This window comes from Crocodylus siamensis, chromosome 4, assembly GCF_052110815.1.
Source record: "Crocodylus siamensis isolate JL-2025a chromosome 4, ASM5211081v1, whole genome shotgun sequence".
Classification (NCBI taxonomy): Eukaryota; Metazoa; Chordata; order Crocodylia; family Crocodylidae; genus Crocodylus; species Crocodylus siamensis.
The window spans coordinates 1,238,400-1,257,753 of NC_143398.1; the positions used below are offsets into that span (position 1 = coordinate 1,238,400).

The 19,354-nt window shown below is 65.1% G+C and overlaps 1 protein-coding gene across 1 annotated transcript in view; it reads right to left on the reverse strand.

Annotated features, from left to right (window-relative positions):
* The window catches only part of SND1 (staphylococcal nuclease and tudor domain containing 1), a 231,867-nt gene that overhangs the window by 17,318 nt on the left and 195,195 nt on the right, over positions 1-19,354 (reverse strand). The window contains exon 16 of the mRNA XM_090041370.1: positions 8,536-8,645. Within this exon, the coding sequence (XP_089897496.1) occupies positions 8,536-8,645 (110 nt within the window). The remainder of the gene's footprint in view (positions 1-8,535; positions 8,646-19,354) is intronic.

Below are 19,354 nucleotides of genomic sequence, written 5' to 3' on the forward strand. Positions count from 1 at the left end.
TCCAGCCGTACGGCGGTGTCTCAGGGCAAGAGCCCAAGCTGGGTGGTCTACGGCACAAGCGGGTCCCCAAGAGGGAGCAAAACAGGAAAGAAATTCAGGACACGGTGCAACCTCCCGCTCCGGGCAGGGTCAGCCCAGCGCCTCTGCAAGGGCGGCGGAGGGGTCATCGCGCGGCGGCAGGGACACAGAGCGTCCCCAAAGCAGAGGGGCCCCCGGGGACCCCCTGGACCGCAGCTTCCCTCCGAGCACCCCCGGGCCCGGGCGTCTTCACGTGCCGGAGCAGGGCCTCGGCTGAACCCAGGCAGCCTGCGCGGCAGACAATGGAGCGGTGCAGATGTCGCGGAGGGCGAGCCAGGCTCTTGATTGCCGGCGATGATGCATGAACAGGAAAAGATCACAGCTTGACTCCGCGAGGCCAGGCGGAGCGCGCGCGGGGCCAGCGGCTCGGGAGAGGCGGAGCGCGCGCGGCCTCCGCGCTTGAAAACACAGCCCAAGCGTGACGGGCATCGGCGCAACGCCCGCACGGGATCCCAGGAGAGCGGCTCGGGACAGAGCCAGGCCTCGCGCGTGTCCCTCCCGGCCGCAGACGTCTTCCCGCCGGAGCTGGCCAGGGACGCACCCGGGTGCCGTGCCTGGTGCCGTGGGTGCGATTCCCCTGCCCCAGCTGCGATGGGGACGTGGGATTCAGGCTCCGGTGCCACCCCGGGCACCTCCTGACCTCCCTGGCACGTGTTGGGGGCATTCCCGTGCAGCCAAAAAACCGCTGACTTCCCCCCCACCCCCGCCAACCCCTTCCCAGGCGGCTCCGGCTGCGTGGGCTTGGAGAGGCTCCCCCGCACTGGCTCTGACGTGGGGCTCGGCGAATTCTTCCTCTCGCTGCGTGTATTTTGGGCTCGGCGACTGCAGATGCGATTGCAGCTCCCCGGCCTGACGACAGGCAGCAGCAAGAGCCTGAGCCAGGGGCTGCCAGTCAGACCCCGGGGGCAAGATGCGGGGGGGAGGGAAGGTCTGCCTTTCACATAAGGCGCCTGGCAAGGACAGCCAGGCTCACAGACACGCTCCCAAAACCGCTGGGCTGCGTGACGGAGGAGAGAGAGAGGAGCCGAATGCCAGGCGGCTGCTGCCCCTTAACCCCTGAAATCCCCCCGGGGCGCCGGGGAGAGGCCAGCGCTTGGCTTTGCCCGTAGCAGATCACAGCCCCAAGCAGCTGGAGCTCGTCTCTAGTCTGACACAGGTACGGACCCACACGCACCCTCTGGCACAAGCACACATGTGAGTATGTGCACACACAGCCGCACCCACGTACTTGCATACACGCATGTGCACGCATACATGCACGCATACATGCACAAACACCCCCACATTCATGCATAAACATGAGTGTGCACGCATACACATATGCAAGCATACGCATACATGCACATGCATACACATATGCAAGCATACGCATACATGCACACGCATCCACGCACATGCATACACATATGCAAGCATACGCATACATGCACACGCATCCACATCCGCATGGGCATGCATGCACACATATGCATGCACTCATGCATGTACACACCCACATGCACATGCATAAACACATGCACACATACATGCACATGTGCACACACACATACACACACAGAGGCATGCCTGGAATGAATGTGCACGTATAAGGCACCAGTAGGCATGCGCACAAACAGCTCCCAGCCATATGCTCCTATTTCACTCTTGCACACAATTCCCTCCCTCCCCTGCCCCCCATTGCACACAGCCATCGCACGCATGGTGTGTGCGCACTGTCACCAGGCCGCACCCCGCAGGCATCCTCCTGGGCTCTCTCTGCCCGCGCAGCACTCGTGCAGCACAGCGCCAGCCTGACCCATGAGCGTATGCATGCGTGGGATCTGCCATCCCTCCCCCCGCACAGTGGCGCTCCATGTGCACACGCGTGTGCCCAGTGCAGGAGATGCTGCAGGCCAGGCTGAGGCCAGCCGGAACGTGAGCTTCTTCCCCAAATTAGCGAGGACTGGGTTCGTCAGAGCCTGGTTCGCTTCACCTGCTGGTGAGTCAGCAGCCGGCTAGAGACACCGCTCAAAAACACATCCTCCTCCTCCGCGCCGGCCCCCGTGCCAGGCAGCTCCAGGCACCGGCGGATTTACGGGCAGCTCCGGGCACCGAGCAGGGGGGGCTGCCCTGGTTTAAATGCCACATCAACCGGGTGCTGCGGGGGGACTCGACGCCAAGAGCCGTCTCCTGCCCATGCTGGGCTTCCCGGTAGCGTGCCACCTTCCCGCGGGCATCTCCGGCCAAGCTGCAGGGGAGGCAGCAAGGGGCCAGGTCACAGCGCCGCAAGCAAGGCCAGACGCCAGGCACGTGCAAGCACGCGCGTGAGCCCTGGAGATCCCTTCCAGTCCCGCTGCTCTCATGCGTGCCTCCCGCCGAAGCTGAGTGACCACACGCAGAGGGGAAACTGAGGTCCAGGGGGCACCCACCAGCCTTCAGGCAGCACCGCCATGAAAACAGGCGTCTCCATCCCCCGAGACCCCACCTGCAAGGGGCTGCAGATGCCCTGCCCCTTCACTTGGGGCACAAGCCCCAGGGGTGGTAATGATACCCCATGCCTGGGGCAGCCCCCAGCACGGCTTACAGCAGCCGTGACCTTTCCCTTCTGCGTGGCTCCAGCCCCCACGGGGGTCCCGCCTGCAACCATGGAGACCAGGGATGGAAAGCACTGGCTGGAAGGATGGAGAAGAGACGCCCGCAGCCCTGAATCTGCTGCCTGCTCGGCCCAGCTGAGAGCCCGAGTAGGGGCAGAAACAACCCCCCGCTCCGGATTCCCCATCCTGCCGGTGCCGCTCACTCCCGACCTGCACCTCCACTTGCTGGTGCCCTTTGCTGTGTCAAGGAGACTGGGGCAGGATGTGCCCCTCGGAGACCAGACACGGGGCAGACGTGGGCAGCAGCGTCACTTGCCCCCACATACCCCAGGGCAACCTGCAGTCCCTTGCGGGAGGCAGGTCCCTTCCCCTGCATCGCACCCTTGGCCCCTGGGAAGGGGTCTTGGAGGATGGAGAAGCCTGTTCTCAGAGTTGTGTTGCCCAAATGTTGGTGGGGTGGCCTCAGCTTCTCCCTCCGAGCTTGATCCCCCAGGGTGGGGAGAGGCAACAATCATACATGAATTACATAGAGATGCTGGGCTGGCAGGGAGCTGCGGGGTCACATCCAGACTGAGGCAGGATCGGCTCTCCCCAAACCCCGCCGACAAACCCCGTGTCCGGCCTTGGAGCCGCATGACACGGTCGCCCCAACACAGCCACAGGCATCGCCCCTGGGATACAGGGGGGCCAACGTCCCGCTGCTGCCAGGGGGATCATGGGTGCTGCAGAGAGCCCAGGCCCAGGCCGTGCCCCCGCCACACAGGAAGGGGAAACCCCCCAGTGTGGCCAGTCTGAGCACGGGGGAAATCCCTTCCTGCCCCAGTGCCTGAGCTCGGGGGCAGGACCCTCCAGCCAGGACCCTGCGGGGTGGGTGCCAGCAGGAGCACTGGCCCAGCCCAGCCCCAGCCCCAGCGCCTCTGGGGGAGGCTTAAAACCCCCCCGACACACGGAGCAGAAAGGCACGGGGCAGGGGGCAGCCAGCCAGCCAGCCGCCATGACGGAGGAGGAACGTGGCTGGAGCAGCAACGGACGCTGGAGCAACGCAGGACTGCGCACGGCCGCTCTCTCAGCCGTGGCACCGCGGTTAGGCCCAGCTCTACACCCCTGGAGCCGGGCTGATGAACGGCCCGGCGCTGCCTATCCTTCTTCTTCCCCCGGCGCCGGAATCGATGGAGGGAACAGGTGAATTGCTATCGACCCTCCCGGCGAGTCAACGAGGGCAGACAAATGGCAGGGGCATGGGGGGACCGATGCCAGGTGCTCCCTTCGCAACCTCCTGCCCCCCCCCGTGCAAGGGGAGATGCAGCAGGGTCGCTTTATGCCGGGGGGGCACCGCGATGGGCACCAGCATGTCGCCAGGGCTTGCTGGGGGGGGGGCGCCGTGCTGTCCTGGGGCGACCCCCAAGGCGCAGCCGGGGCTGGGCACGGAGCAGCCGCCCAGCTTGGGGCAGGGGTAGAGGCCCCCCCCACTGGCCGCGGCAGGGAAGTGCTGACACAGCCGGGAACACGGCGCCGGCACACCTGGACTCATTACCTCGCTCACCGGTTGCCATGGAGACCAGGGCTTCTGCAACCTGGCACCAGCGGCACGGAGCCGGGCCGAGGAACCGGGGCAGGAGGGGACGGGGCGGGGGGCACGGGCAGGAGATGCACCCCAGCTGGCGGGGCAGGCCCCGAGCACGCGCGGGTCGCGGGCAGCTGGAGGGCGAGCACGGCTTGGGGGGCCTGGCAAGACGGGGGGCCAGGGACGAGCCGGCGGCCCCCCCCAGCGCTCTGCAGGAGGCCCCCCGCCACCCCGGCTCTGCGCCCAGGCCCGGGAGCCGCTCGGGGCCGCGTCCGGGGCGCGTTAAGTGCCGCTGTCACACGCCGGGCGCCGTCTCCGGGGCGCGCTCCGTTACGCGCCCAGCAGACCCGCGGGGGCTGTAAAATCATAAATAAGCCATTGCACATAATGGATTGTGTATTACAAGCTTCAGAGGTCGCCGGGGGGGACGGGGGAGGGGGGCACGATCATTAACGGCGCAGAGTAATTCCCCTCATCTTCCCAGCGGGAGAGCGCACGAGCGCCGCCGCGGCGCCCGCGCCTCTCCCCCCGCCCGGGGAAAGTCCCGCAGGGCCGGCCGGAGCCAGCGCATCGGGCCCCTCCACCTGCCGAGCCGGCGACACCGGCGCTGCGTGCGGCGAGCTGCCCGGTCTCAACCCCGGCCCTTGGAGAGGAGCCCCTCGGGCGGAAGAAACCCCCGCACGCCCGCGGGTCCCTACCGGCGATGCCCTGCCCGCTCCAGGGCTGGGGCCTGGCCTGTGACCAGACAGGGAAACCCCCCGCCCTGGCCCTGCCCGGTCCGGCATTCAGCACGAGGGTTTCGGAGCTGCTGACCCCGTCCTAAAATGATTGGTGATGCCCCCAAATCCACGTCGCGGGGCGCCGGCTGGACCCCCACCTCCCCCCGGGGGGCTGCGCTGGAACGGGATGGATCGATAGCGGGCATTAAAATGCAGCCCAGGGGACTCGGGGAAGGGCACGGCTGCGGGCTGCACCCAGGGCCTCTGGCACAGACCGCGAGGTGGGCAGCTGCCACTGCCAGCGGCGACAGTAGGTTGTTATGCCGTACGGCTTAGCGGGGGCGAGTGCACTCGTGGGGCCTCCCTGGCACGGAAAGGTCGGGGGCGCGGCGGGCACCGTGCTCCTGCCCTGTCTTCCCGGCTCGCTGGCTCAGGCAGGCTGAAATCCCGGGCGCCACGTCCCCCCCCAAACCCACCCCAGCGGCTGTCCAGGTGAGACTCCCCTGCCTGGCCCTGGCGCTTTGGGAGGCGTGTGCTGCGTGGGACACGAGGAGCACCAGTCGCACCGAACGCGGGACGCCAGAGCAGGGGTTCACGGCGCACCAGGCCCCTGCGCCCAGACCGCGCCGGGAGCCGGCAGCAGGAGATGCAGCAGCCCTGCCTCTGACACCGACTTCCTGCACGACCTCAGGCAAGTTACTTGTGCTGCAAAAATGAGGGGGGTCAGTGATACAGCCCAGGGAGGTGCTCACAGGTGAGAAAGGTCCCTGGAGATGCATCTCCCCCCTCCTGGCAGAAAGGAAACCAGGTGCTTTCCCCTCCCTAGACCACGGCTGCAGCAGCGGAGATGCTGGCCCTGGGCCCCTCCAGGCCTGGCGGGTGGATGCCAGCTGGAGCTGGGGTCACATCCTAGAGCCATGGGGCTGGCAGGGAGCTGCGGGGTCAGGATCAGCCCCATCCAACGCCCCCCCAGACAAACCCTGTGTGCGACCGTGGAGCTGCATGACACAGTCACCCTGACACAGCCCCAGGCATCGCCCCCGCCCCTGGGCTGCGGCCGCCAACATCCTGCTGCCACGGGGGGGGGCAGGAGAGGGGTTCAGGGACGCTCCAGAGACCCCCGGGATGCACGGATGTCCCCGAGAGCTCAGCGCTAGAAGGGTCCCCAGGACCTCCCCGCCTGACCCTGTGCACGGGGATCACGGGGCTGGCGTGACCTGCCCAAGACCCCCTAAACTCTCCCGCAGAGGTCAGCTGCTGCTCCGACGAGACCCCTCCCACCTGGCCTAGGCACTTTGGGAGGAGATGAGTAGGCGGGTGCTTCTCCAAGGGCTGCGACCCCCCAGCTGTGTCCTACAGGAGACCCCTCCAGGCCCTGGCGCTGCTTCCAAAGAGGCTTTTCCACCCTCTGGTGTCACCACCCCATGCCCCTCCCTGCCAGCCTTTTCTGGCCTCGTGCCTTCCTGCTCCAGCTCAAAGGGCCCCGAGAAGCCCACATGGGCAACCCAGAGGAGCGGGAGCCGGATGCCCCGCACCCCCCAGCCCACGCAGGGCTGCTCGCAAAGCCAGCGCTGGCCTCCACTCCCCGGTGCTGCGTGGCTCGGAGCCGGCGTGCCGCTGCCTGACGCGTCCCCGAAGCGCACGGGGTATGAATAAGTAAGCGCTCGCACATCAGACGAGGCGCACAGGGAGGGGGGGCGCTCAATCATGCATCGACGCGGTGCTGCTGAGCAGGGCGGTTAGCACAGCAAAGCGGTAGAGACCTCCCTACCTGGGCGCCGTCTTGTACGCGCTAAACAGCCTTCGCTGCCGGAGCAGGGAGGCTCCCGGAGAGCTGGCAAGGGAGGGGGAGACTGCATTGCTGGAGGTGTTAGGGAGAGGGTGGACGGGCACTGGGCTGGGAGGATCTAGCCGCAACGATGTCCATGCTCTGCTGTGGGGGTGTCCCAGGGTGCTGGGCTAGTTGCCCCCCAGCTTTCTGCTCCATGTGTCAGGGAGTTTTAAGCCTCCCCCAAAGGTGCTCGGTGCAATCCGGGCTGGGGCTGGGCTGTGTCGATGCTGCTGCTGGCACCAACCCCGCAGGGTCCTGGCTGGGGGTCTCGCCCCCGCACTCAGGCTCAGCCCCGCGCCGCACTGGGGCAGGAAGGGATTTCCCCCTTCTTCGGACTGGTCACACCAGGGGGTTTTGCCTTCCCCTGCAACGGGGGCACAGCTTCGGCCTGGACTCTCTGCAGCACCCGTGACCCACCTGGCAGCAGCAGCAGGACACTGGCGGCCGTGACCCCCCTGCTCTCCCAGGGCCGTATGGGGGCACGAGGAACGGGCAGCTTCAAGCAGGGCTCTCACCTTCCTTGGGGCACGCTACACATCCCTGCTGCCAGCTGTTTGGGGGGTGTGTGTGGCCAGAGCCTGCGGGTGGAGGCACCGCCGCTCCCCTATCCTATCCCTGGCTGGAAGCTGGCGCCTGGCAGGAACTGCTGCTGCGGCCCCTTCCCAAAGGCCCCGGGTGGGGAGCCGCGAACAAGTCTCCCCTGCACAGAGCACCGTCTGGGGGGGTCCCTGTAGGGTGTCTCTACCCAGCCCCCCTCAGCAGCAGCTTTCCAGCGCAGGGGAGAGCTTCCTTTGCATCCTGGAAGAGCCCGGCAAGACCCAGCCCAAGCCGTGCCCGGCCCCAGCAGGACCCACGGTGCCGAGTCCCAGCTCGCCTCCCCCGTTCCTGCTCCTTCTCCCTCCCCTTCCTGGGGGCAGCCCCGAGGCCCGGCGCCCACGGCAGCGTGAATCACACGGCCCCTCGCCAAGACGCTGCCTCCCCGCCCGCCCACGTGCCCGCACACACGCGCAGCCACGTGCCCGCCTGCCAGCCAGCTCGCCGGGCGCTGCCTCTCTCCCTCCCTCTCTGGAGCCGGCTCACGCTTCCTTCCCCAGCCACTCGAACCCCTGCAGCGCGCTCGGCGGCAAGCGTGCGTGGCCTGTCTAGGACACCGAGCCGCCGCTGCACTTGTCTGGGGCCGTGGCAGGGGCCAGGGGCTAGTTGCGCACGAGGTCAGTCACAGTCTCACTATGGAGCACGTCAGGAGCTTGCCCAAGCTTGCAGGATGCTCGAGAGGGCAGATGAGAGTTGCTAACCCCAGCACTGGGCAAGTCTCAGTTAAACCTCCTCCGCAGACAAACAGCCACCTGGCTGAGCCTTCCCAGATGCCCAGACACACGCTAGGACGCCATTCAGAGCAGAGAGAGCACTTGTCCACCCGTCCTGTCCTGCCCCCCTGCTGCCAGGCTGCCGACAGGAGATTTTGGGCCAAGGCAACACGGATACCTCCGCGATTTGCAGACCTGCTCACAACGCAGAGAAGGGCTTGGTGCCGAGGCAGCTCCCCTGCTCCTGACACAACAGAGATGCTCAGAGAGCCGAGAGGGGCAGGGTGGCTTCCCCAGCTCAGGCCACCCCAGCTTGGCCACGGACACACGCCGGGAAACGCCGCGCGCCGACAGAGCGAGGAGCCTTGGAGGGAACGAGACCTGCCAGCACCACTTGCCTGGCTCCACACATACGTCGGGGCCTCTGACGAGGTCATCTGAGACGGCGCAGGGCAGGCCTTACCTCCCGTTGCAGCACCAGCTCCTTGGTGAAGAGTGTGGCGTCCTCACTGAAAGGCTCCCCTTCGTGCACCAGGCCAGGCAGGTTGCGGGCCCCTCGGGGGCACTCGATGCCTGGAAAGGACAGAGAACAGCCTGGGTCAGCTACGTGGCTTCACGGGCACCCACGGGAGACGGTGGCAGCTCCCTCCCAGCCCAGGGGCCACCCCTGTAGTTTCCAAGCTCCTGGTGACCAGACTCTGAATTCCGGCTGTGGCAGGGGGGAGGGAAGATGCTATGCCCAGACGTGGCTGCAAACTCTTCTCGTTGCAGCTCCCAGAGCCAGGACCCGACTCGAGGCCTGGGGGCTGAACTGCCGGCAGCTGAAGCCTCCAGCGGGACCCATTCGCAGGTCGGGAGTGAGGGGCACCAGCAGGGAATGGGAGCAGAGCAAGCGTGTGGATGAGTCTCTGGGCTGCCCTAGGGGGAGAGGAAGAGCCTAAATCAGGGATGGGGCAAATCCCTTCCTGCCCCAGTGCAGCGCGGGGCTGAGCCTGAGCGTAGGGGCAAGACCCTCCAGCCAGGACCCTGCAGGGATGGTGCCACCAGCAGCACAGGCTGCAGCACCCAGCATCTCGGGGGGAGGCTTGAAAACAGGCCAGGACCCTCAGGTCTGAGTCCCAGCAGGAGCAAGGCACAGTCCCTTTGGTCCCTCCGGCCAGACAGCGGAGGCCAGAAATTACACGAGGCCACGAGGACTGCAGCTGAACTGGCACGTGGCATCCGCGGCCAGACACCAGGTGCGGGGAGGGAGAAAGCGCTGCCTGGAGCTTGGAGCAGGCTCGGGCAGAGGGGCACAGGCCGCTCCCCACTCGCAGCTTGGCCGTGCCCGTGTCACCAGACAGCTCCGGGGCTCCTCCCCTGCCCCAGGGAAGCAGCGAGGGCCAGACGAGAGCCCCTGCACGCCTGCGGCAGAGGCTGGCACCCCACAAACGCTGCTGCACGTGCCGGCGCCGGGTGTCGGGCCCAGCCAGCACCGAGCACACCTCAGAAGGGCACGGATGGCACCACTGGGAGCAGAGAGCGAGGCCCAGCTGGCCCGGGACATGGAGGGCCCTCAACCCCGCCGAGCGGCCTCCAGGAAGGCTCTGCCGCAGCGCCCGCGGGCCAGCGCCACCCAGGAGCAGCGAGGGCTTCGAGCCCGCACACGTCGCCCTGCACTCGAGGGGCACAGGCAGCCCCCGACCCCCTTGCCTGCTGCACCCCAGGTCCCAACTCTGGTCACCATCGCAGCTTCTCCGCTGCAAGACCCCCATGCTGCACAGCACAGAGGCACTGCTGTATGCCACGCTGAGACCCCAACCAAATCCCCCCAGCGCCAACCTTGTCCCTGGGCCGGCACCTCAGTGGTGCAGGTGGCACTACCAAGGCCAGGGCAGGCACCCGCCTGTCAGTAAGCCCCAGACGACCATTAGCCCAGCGCCGTGCTGCAAGAAGACAGGTGTCTCCAAGCCAGAAGCCTGGTTTAATCACCTCCCCTCCCCAGGGACCGCCGCAGACAGGCCCAGGGGGAATAAGGAGCTCTCCGGCTGGGCCTTCCCCTCCCAGCTCCTGCCCTGCGCGAGGCAGCCCTGTCACAGCAGACGGGGGAGAGGCAGGAGGATGTCGACAGGTTGGCAAGAGCCCAGGCACGGAGTGACAACAACGATTAGGGGCCTGGGAAGCAGGACGGAGGAAGACAGGCTGCCAGAGCTGGGGTGAGTCAGTCCGGAGAAGAGACGACGGAGGGGGGATGCGATCACAGGCTGCGCGTCCCTGCAGGGCGAGGACAAAGGACGGAGACGGGCTTTACTCTGAGGCCGCAGGGGACAGGACTAGGAGCAACGGGCTCCAGCTGCAGCAGGGGAAACTGAGACTGGAGATGAGGAGAAACCCTGCGGGCGTTCAGCACTGCAACAGGCACCTAGAGGCACACGGGAATCTCCCTCCTTGGAAGTTTTCCAGAGCACGTTGGACGGATCCGGGGCTGGGCTGATTGAGTTAGGGCTGATCCTGCCCAGCGCGGGGGCTGGACCGGATGTGACCGTGCGAGCTTCGACTTTCCCGCGATCCTAAGGCAGATTCCCAAGGCTCCTCGGACCCCTCAGAAAGCTGCATCTGCAGCGCCGGCGACTGCGCGGCCGGCGGGGCTGGCAACGGCGAGCCGCGGGGCGGTGACGAGAGCCTGGCTGGGAGCCAGGAGGAAATTTTTCCCCCTCCTGCTATCCATGTGTCAGGGGTTTTGAAGCCTCCCCCGGAGGCGCTGGGTGTTAGGGACGGGGGCCCCGTGGGATCCTGGCGGGAGGGTCTTGCCCCTGTGCTCAGGCTCAGCCCCACGCTGCACTGGGGCAGGAAGGGATTTCCCCCCGCTCAGACTGGTCTGACTGGGGGGTTTTGCCTTCCTCTGCAGCGGGGGCACGGCCTGGGCTCTCTGCAGCACCCACGACCCCCTGGCAGCAGCAGGAGGTTGGCGGCCACGGCCCCCCTGTACCCCAGGGGCTGTCAGGGGTGACTGTGTCGTGCAGTGCCAACGTCGGGCACGGGGTTTGCCTGAGCAAACAGGGCGACCCGGCTGCACCCACACCGAAGAGGGAAATCAGGGGGGCAGGGCCAAGGGGGGACAAAACACCACAACCACGCAACGACGGAGCTGGAGCCACGTGCGGATGGAGCCACGCACCACAGCTGCCCCAGACGCCGGGACCGAGAGCTGCGAACCAGGGGGCAGCAGCCCGGGGGGGCCACGCTCAGCAAGGGACCTGCGCGTCCTGCCGCGGTTCGCTCCAGGGCGCCCGCACCGAGACAGCATCGCCTCCGCGCCCGCGGGGCACGGAGCCAGCCCTCTCCATCAGCACCTCAGCGGGCCCTGTCTCCGTCTCGTCCTGGCAGCGAGTCGGAAGCTGCGACGGAGCTGATGAACGAGGCCCTTTTCTGCATGTCGGATCCCAAGAGCGCGGCAGTAAAGCACCTGGCCGGGCGGGTGACAGAGCGCCGCGCGGCCCCTACAGCTGTCCGTCTCCCGACGCGCTGTAAGCACAGGTAGCAATAATGCAGCTGTCAACAGCGCGTCCAGGAGCGGGGAAGGAGGGAGAGCGAGGGAAAGAGATGCAGAGGAAGTGACAGGAGGCGCGGCGGGACCTTGAGCAAGGTCGTTCTGCGCTCCGGGGCCCGCGGCACGACGGGGATCGTGGAGGGGGGCAGAGAGCCATGGCCGCGGAGCACGGCGAGGCTGATGGGCCGTGTGCCCGCTCCCCTGGAGACCGCCGGTCCGGTCTGGCTGCCAGGCCAGCCTGCAGGCACAAGGCTCCTCTGCTCGGCTGAGTTACCCCAGACTGGAGCAGGGGGCAAATAACACCGGTCACCCACGCAGGTCTGGAATGAGCGCCCCGTGCTCCCCAGCCCGCTTCATCCAGGCTGGACCTGGATCGGGCTCATTTGCCACAAGGGGCTCTTACTCTGGAGTAAGTGTGTCCACACAGGGAGGAAAATGAGATGCCCTACCTTGGGGACAGGGGAAATCAGGATGCTCTGGCGCCGGGGACCAGACCCACACCACAGGTATGGTGATACCGCCTCTGCTCCAGCCCCGTGGCTTGGAGACAAGGCCGGATGTGCCAAGAGCCGGCAGCAAGAGACCCCCACGCAACCCCCTACCCATCCCTGCTCCCAATGCCTCACCCTGGCTGGTTTGAAACGCAGTAATTACTGTGAAAACGAGGCTGTCACCAAGGGAGGGGGGAGCTGGGTGACAGCAGGAGCCAAGGGGCTGGGCTGCACCCAGATGCACCTAGCACCCTGCTGCCCATGAAACGCCCTTGGGGGCCCGGGTTGGATGGGGCCCTCCAAAGCCAGAATTGAGGGGCAAGGAGCCCAAAATGGGTAAAGCCGGGGGGGGGGGGGGGTCGCCAGTGGCAACTGCGAGTCAGAGCAGCCTGTGCTGCATGGAGCACCTGCCCCCTCCGCTGGGAGCACAGGGAGCTTGGCACACAGACGAGGCATCCCCTGGGTGGGCGGGTGGTCTCCTAAAGGGCTATCATCCACCTGCTCCTGCTGGATCCAGGGGCAAGGGGGAGCCAGGATGGCCCTGACAGCGGATGAAGAAGCCCGAACAAGAAGGCACTGACTTTTCTGACACTAGCCAGCCGCGCTGCTCTTCATGCATGACAGTATCACATGCGTGTGTGTGCACATGCATGCCCAACACTTCTGGACACATGCACAAATGCTTGCACACATGCATGCATGTGCATATATACATACATGCAACCAAATGCTTGCACATGCATGTAGGCACACACATGTGCACATAAGCATGCCTGCGTGCATATCGGTACATACACCTGTATATGCACAGATGCATGCACATGCATCTGAACATGCACACACATGTATGCACCACCCATCCTTGCCGCCCTGAGGGCATGTGGGCACACGCACCCGTTCACACACAGAACTGCCTGTTCAGGAGCTCGCAGGAGAGGCAAGAAACCTCAGGCATTCACCCCTTCAACCAAGGGAGACAGGCGATGCCAGGGATGCACCCCTGGAGAGCAGCACTGGTCATGCCACGGGCAGCTGGGCAACGCGGGTGCCAAGCTGGGGAGCACGACCTGTTCTGGGAGCCCTGCATGGGAGAGCGACGACAGCCTCTCTCCCAACCCACTCCCACAGCTGCAAACCAGACCGGAGCGCTTAGACACGATGGCCTCTGCATGTGGCCGGTGGCAGACAGTGTGCCACGACCGCTGGGGTCAGGAGCACTTTTGCTCTAGGAGCCCCGACCCTGGACGGATGGACTCGGCGTTGGACAAACGCATGGGCCCACGCTCCCCGCCCGTGCCTGGGACCACACGGAGCAGGGAGCTCAAGGGGACAGCGAGAGCTGCGGCACCACGGCCGCGTCCTGCAGTGACGGCAGCACAAGGCAACACCACCCGGTGCCGAGACCCACAGGGCCCCGGGGTTGAGGGCAGGGCTGTTACGCACCTGGCTCTGCAGGGAGGCAGCCAAGCATGGCGGAGACCCCACAAGTCTGTCCACCTGGCACCCAACAGCCATGAGTGCCTCTGGCACGGGCACAGAGCACAAGGTGTGGGGTACACGTCCAATCCGGTGGCCCTCGGCTGCCCTGGGGTCTGCGCCCAAGTTGTGCAAGTGCCATGGTGCGGGGACACGTGCCAGGGATTTTTCCCTTCCCTTAGGGGTGCCGGTTGCATGCACTGCCCGTCCTTGCAGCCCTGAGGACTGGGCTATGCCAATGCTCCTGCTGGCATCAACCCTGCAGGGGTCCACCAAAATCCCAGGGTGGGAAAGCTCCCTCCCTGCAGGAGCCCTCCTCTTGCTAAGGTAGCTGGAGAAATAACAAGGCAAAGTGTCGAAGCAACATAACACCTCAGCCCTGCACTGGGACAGCGAGCCTGGCTGGCTGGCATCAACACTGCTTGGCTGTGATCTACGGCCCTGAGCTGGGCACCGTGTGACGGATGGAGTTCATTTTTTGGCCCTGGCGCGATGAAGAACGGCAGCGTGTGGAGAAGTGATGGGAAAGGGCGACAAGGTTCAAGCGCTCCCCGCCCTGGTATTGGCAGAAGTGTCAGAAGTAAAATACACCCAGGCTGGGCCCTAAATCTGCACGGCTGGAGGACCACGTGCCCGCGGAGACGCGCCGAAGGACGGCACGGCCCATCCCAGCCCTGATCCGGGCAGCCAGGAGGGGAAGCATCAGTCCCGTTTGCTGGGTTATACCCACAGCATCCTGCTCCCCGACATGGAGCTGAAAGGGCCACAGCAAGACAGGACCGATAAAAACCAGCCACCTAAAAAACCCAGAGGGCTTTGATTTAAAGCAGGTGCATTGAAACCCTTAAAATGCAAAGCTGTTTCTACCCCCAAAATGTTCAAAACACAAAGGCAGGCTGGGGGAAATGGGGCTAAGAACCTGGAGCGAGCGCCGGCGGAGACACTCGAGCGCTTCTGACGGCGCTCGCTGGCGCAGCAGGGGCCGGGGGAAGATTTGCTTCATTTCAGTTTATTCAGCGAGCTGAGTTCAATGACTAGCTCATTCAAAGCCGAGAACCCGACTGGGAGTTGAGAGAGCAGGAAGCTTGTTTCTCCTCTTCCCCTCTATGAATAAGAAACAAGGCGCGTGAGAATGAGATCTGCTCACTCTAAAACTGTGGAGGGCGCGGGGAACTTGAAGCACTCAGCCTAAAAGCACCCAGACTGGGGCTGGCCCTGCTCTGAGCAAGGGGCTGGATGAGACCCAACCGCTGCCGCCCCGGGAGGAGGGGGGCCGTCCGAGACATCCATCTTGCAAAGCGCTGTTTGGATGCATTGCTGGTGAAGTCTCTCGGTGTCACAGCCTTGCAAGACTGCGGTTTAGCTCTGGCTAAAAACCTTCTCTCAGGTGTGATCACATGAACGCAGGTGTAGAAATGACTTAGTGCTGTCAAGACCCTCAAGATTTTGTTTTGGGAATCTGAATAAGAGGTGCCATGCATCCTGGCTGCGTTAGTAGGAGCGTGGCCAGCAGATGGAGGGACGCGATTCTTCCCCTCTATTCGGCACCGGGGAGGCCACATCTGGAGTCCCATGTCCAGCTGTGGGCCCCCCAATACAGAAAGGATGTGGATGCACTGGAGAGAGGCCAGCGGAGGGCAATGAAAACGGTTTGGGGGCTGGGGGACAGGACTGGTGAGGAGAGGCTGGGGGAACTGGGTTCATTGAGTCTGGAGAAGAAAAGACTGGGGGCGACTGAACAGCAGCCGTCACCTCCCTGCAGGGGGGCTGCAAAGAGGATGGAGCTGGGCTGGTCTCAGTGGGGGCAGATGCCAGGACAAGGAGCAATGGGCTCAGGCTGCGGCAAGGGAAGTTGAGATTGGATATCAGGAAAAGCCTCACTAGGAGGGTAATAAAGCACTGGAACAGAGAGGTGGAGGAGTCTCCATCCTTGGAGGTTTTGAAGCCTGGGGTAGACAGAGGCTGGGATGATGTAGTTGGGGCTGGTCCTGCTTGGAGCAGGGGGTTGGACTAGATGCGACCTCCTGAGGGCCCTCCAGCCCCCATCGTCTGCGACTCCCTGATTCAATTCGCTACCTGCAGATAAATAGCTCCTTTGTTGAACAAACCAATTTCATATGCAAAACGTGTTATGATTACCCTTTACCCTCCTCCCCCCCGCCAGCCAGTACACTTACAGCAGATTTATTCAATTAAAAGTCATTTTAAAACACTGTTTCTCTACGCTTTAATTTAATTCCAATTTTTGTTCAAATGGAGTTTGACACCAATCACAAGTAAAAATTAATAATCAAGGGGGGAGGTGGGAAACGGGAGTGCATCGCTCACTGCTTCGTAGCGAAAATGTAAAACTTATTAGTCTGAATAAGCGTCTCTTCAGCTGCCTAACTGTTTAAATAAATGCCTGTGGATACGGCAGGATCGTCCTGGTTAGCAGAGAACAGCCAAGTTAGCGCGAGGCTATATTCGGGGCTACATCCCTCCGCACCTGCAGCCCACCCACGCTGGGTTCCCAGCCGATGGGAATCCATGCTTCTTTAGGGAGAGGACTGAAGTACAGCAGCAAAAGCAGATTAAAATGGATGATTTCCATCCCAGCTCCCTGCCTGCAGGTCGAGCTCGATGCACCCGGGAGGCCTGCCATGCTGTGGGGGCTGGAGAGGGCAAGGCGGCGGGGGGCACCGAGCTGAGGGTCCGGGCCCTGGGAAAGCCGGAGACAAGCCAACAGGGACTGGGGATTTTGCAAGTGCCACAGGGCAGAGCAGGAAGACCTCCTGTACTGCAATTAAGGGAAGTGATCTCCGTAATTACCCCTCTGCAAAGTAATTATTCCCTGGGAAACGGAGGGCACAGAGAGGTCGCTGGCCCTCTCCGAGTCCCAGAGCCTCCCGTGCTCCTGGCAGCTGCGCCAGATCAGCCTGCTGTACCCACCGGGCTGGGTGGGCAGGGAGGAGGGTGGGTGCATGGGCGGCTCCTAGGACCCCTGAACACCCCCAGCACGTGGATACACCAGCCCCCAGCCTCATCTGCACAGCGATGGGCTTTGTGGCTTTGCATAGGTGCCGCAATACAGAGGGGCTTGGACCCCTGCCCCTGCCCAAGCGCTCACAGGCGAGCACCACGGCAAGGCCCCTACTGCCACGGCTCTGCCCAGCCAACTCATCCCATTGGCCTGGGGCCCAGCTCCAGGCCCAGCGTGGACCCCGGGACGCGGCATCCAAGGCAGCAGAGATGAGGTGCCCGGGCCCGGGGCCGGCAGTGTGGGGCTGTGCCCCAGCTGGGGGATGCAGGGAGGAGCAGGAAGAAGAGGTTTTGCCTGCCTTCCTGCAAGGGACATCGCCCTGGTGTGGGGCCACAGCCGTGCGGACCCTGGGACAGCGAGGGTCGGACTCCTTGCACCCGCTGTAAAAGCCCAGGCGGCTGGGATGGACGTGCCGAGCCACAGTGGGCACCTGGCACCGAAGCAGGACACTGCTGGGGCACCGAGGGCCTGCCCCAGCCCGTGCACGAGGCCCTCGGTGCCCTCAACCTGGGTTCCCGTCCTCCCCTCCCCGCACGGTACTTCCTGCAGAGCTAAGCAAGCCCATCAAAGGTGGGATTAGGATGCAGATCCCGGCTTAGTCATCAGCCAGCAGAATTAATGCAGCAGCGCATGCCTCCTCCCCGCACCGCGCACGCACCCGCCAGCTCCCAGGACTGACAGGCAGGCACCAGCCCCTCGGCCTGGCTGCGGCTCCTGCCTGCCCCCCACTTTCTGCCACCCCCGTGGTGGACACCAAAGCCAAATCCTGGCTCAGCTGCTTTGGAGCCAGGGAGGTTTGGCCCAGCTCCTGGCTCCCCTCTTCAACATCCTTGTCCGCCAGGGCGAGGGGATCCCTGCTCCAGCCCCCAAGAGAGGGGGGGACGCCCAGCTTTCCCAGCAGCTCCCGGGGTTCATTGCCCCCCGAGCTCCCCGTCCGCCCAGCCCAGCCCAGCCGCAGCTCCCAGGGTGTCCCGGCCAGCCGGCTTTTATAAATAGTGCAGGGTTTTCTTGGACCGGATCCGCCAGCCACAAAAAGCATCGGGAGAAAATAGGTGAATAAATCAGAGCAAAAAGTGCCTTCTGCAGCAAAATCCCACCCCCCCCACCCCACCTCCCGGCGCCTCCACATATTAATGACCCTCGGGGAAGCTGGCTCAGGCTTTACTTTCACTGAGGAAGCACGCCGGCTTATTGACATGACCTGGTTTGCGGTGAGCCGGGCCCGGGCACGGTGGGGCACAGCTCCTCGCGCCCACCGCGGGGCCTGGCTGCGAGGGGCGCGGGAGCCGCAGGGAGGCCGGGTGAGGCTGGGCAGGCCTTGCCCCGCTCAGCTCCGGCCAGGACGATACAGGGGGCAGCTCTCGTGGAGGGCAGGAGCCGGAGGGGCTGCGTCCCAGACAGCAGAGGTGTTTGGCACCGTGCGGGGGGGAAACTCCCCGGAGCCACGGGCTCGGACCGTACCCCAGACCTGCTGAGCTCCCTCTCAAGGAGCAGGTCCGAGCCCCGCACCCACGGGCAGCTCTTGGCCCCCCACTACAGCCACTGATACCCCCTGGCAGCTGGGGCTTGGAGATGGTCACTCTCCTGCAGACCGCTCCAACGGCCGGACTTCTGCTGAAGCACCGGATGGGCCTGGGTGAGACCCACCACAGCCTCCCTCTGGCCGTGCACACGGATGCCCCTGCCTGGTTAGCAGCAGGGTCAGAGGCTGCAAAGAGACCCCCATGCCTTTCTGCCCAGCGCCCGCCCCACGAGGTCCTGCCCGCCCCTGCCGCGCTCTCCCCTCCGCACGGGGGGGAGCGACGCGCACTGGCGGAGCCCGACAGGAGTTTACAGCCAGCGACGTGGCAGCCGCTTCCCAGGCGGCTCCACCCGCCCTGCTCAGCCGCCGCGGGGGGGAAGGCACCCCCCCGGGCAGAAGACAGGCCGCCGCGGCAGCAGGGCTCGGGGTGACCGGAGCCAGGAGCCGGCTAGGGACCATGCCGATTTGGGCTGCTTGTGGGGGGGAGGAGAGAGAGCGGGGGGCGGGGAACACAGCGGGCGCCACCGGGAGCTGGTGTTCTTCGTTAATGAGCTGGAAATCGGCAGCCTGGCTAATGAAACAGGCAAGCCGCTCTAACGAGGGAGGAGAGCACTCCGGCGCGGACGCGGGCCGCGCTCCCAGTGATGGCACCGGCACTGGTGGAGACTGGACCCCACCAGGCACAGTTTGGGGGGGTCGGGGTGGGGGTGAAGGCAGCGGACGGGACCGGAGCCGACAGCCAGAGCACGCGGCAGCCTGAGGACTGCGTGCGGAAGAGCCCCAGCAGCGGGCAGAGCCCACCCAGGACACGCTGCCCGTGGGCATCCCGCAACGGGCAGATGGGAGGGAGGGCAAAAGGCAACGCTCCCGCAGCCAGGGGCGGCTGTAGGGGCCGAGTGGCACGAGGAGACGAGCACGGCTCGGGGGGGGGGGCAGCGTCAGGGCTGCCAGGACAGCTCCCAGGGGCCTGGCGCTGTCCCCGGCCCACGTCCCAGCTCCTTCGGGCACGGAGCGCCAGAGGGGCCAGAGCCTCGCAGAGATGCACGAGCTGTCCGGCAGCCCAGGCCGGCCCGGGGCTCTGCTCCGCCCAGCAGCACCCCAGGTCCCTGGGGTCACACGCGCCAAGGCTGATGGCCCCAGCGGCTCCTGGACTCCCCTGCTCTGGAGAAGAGATTCACACATACGCGCACACAAATGCATGCACACAGACACAAGCACGCACACGTGCAAGCATGAACACAC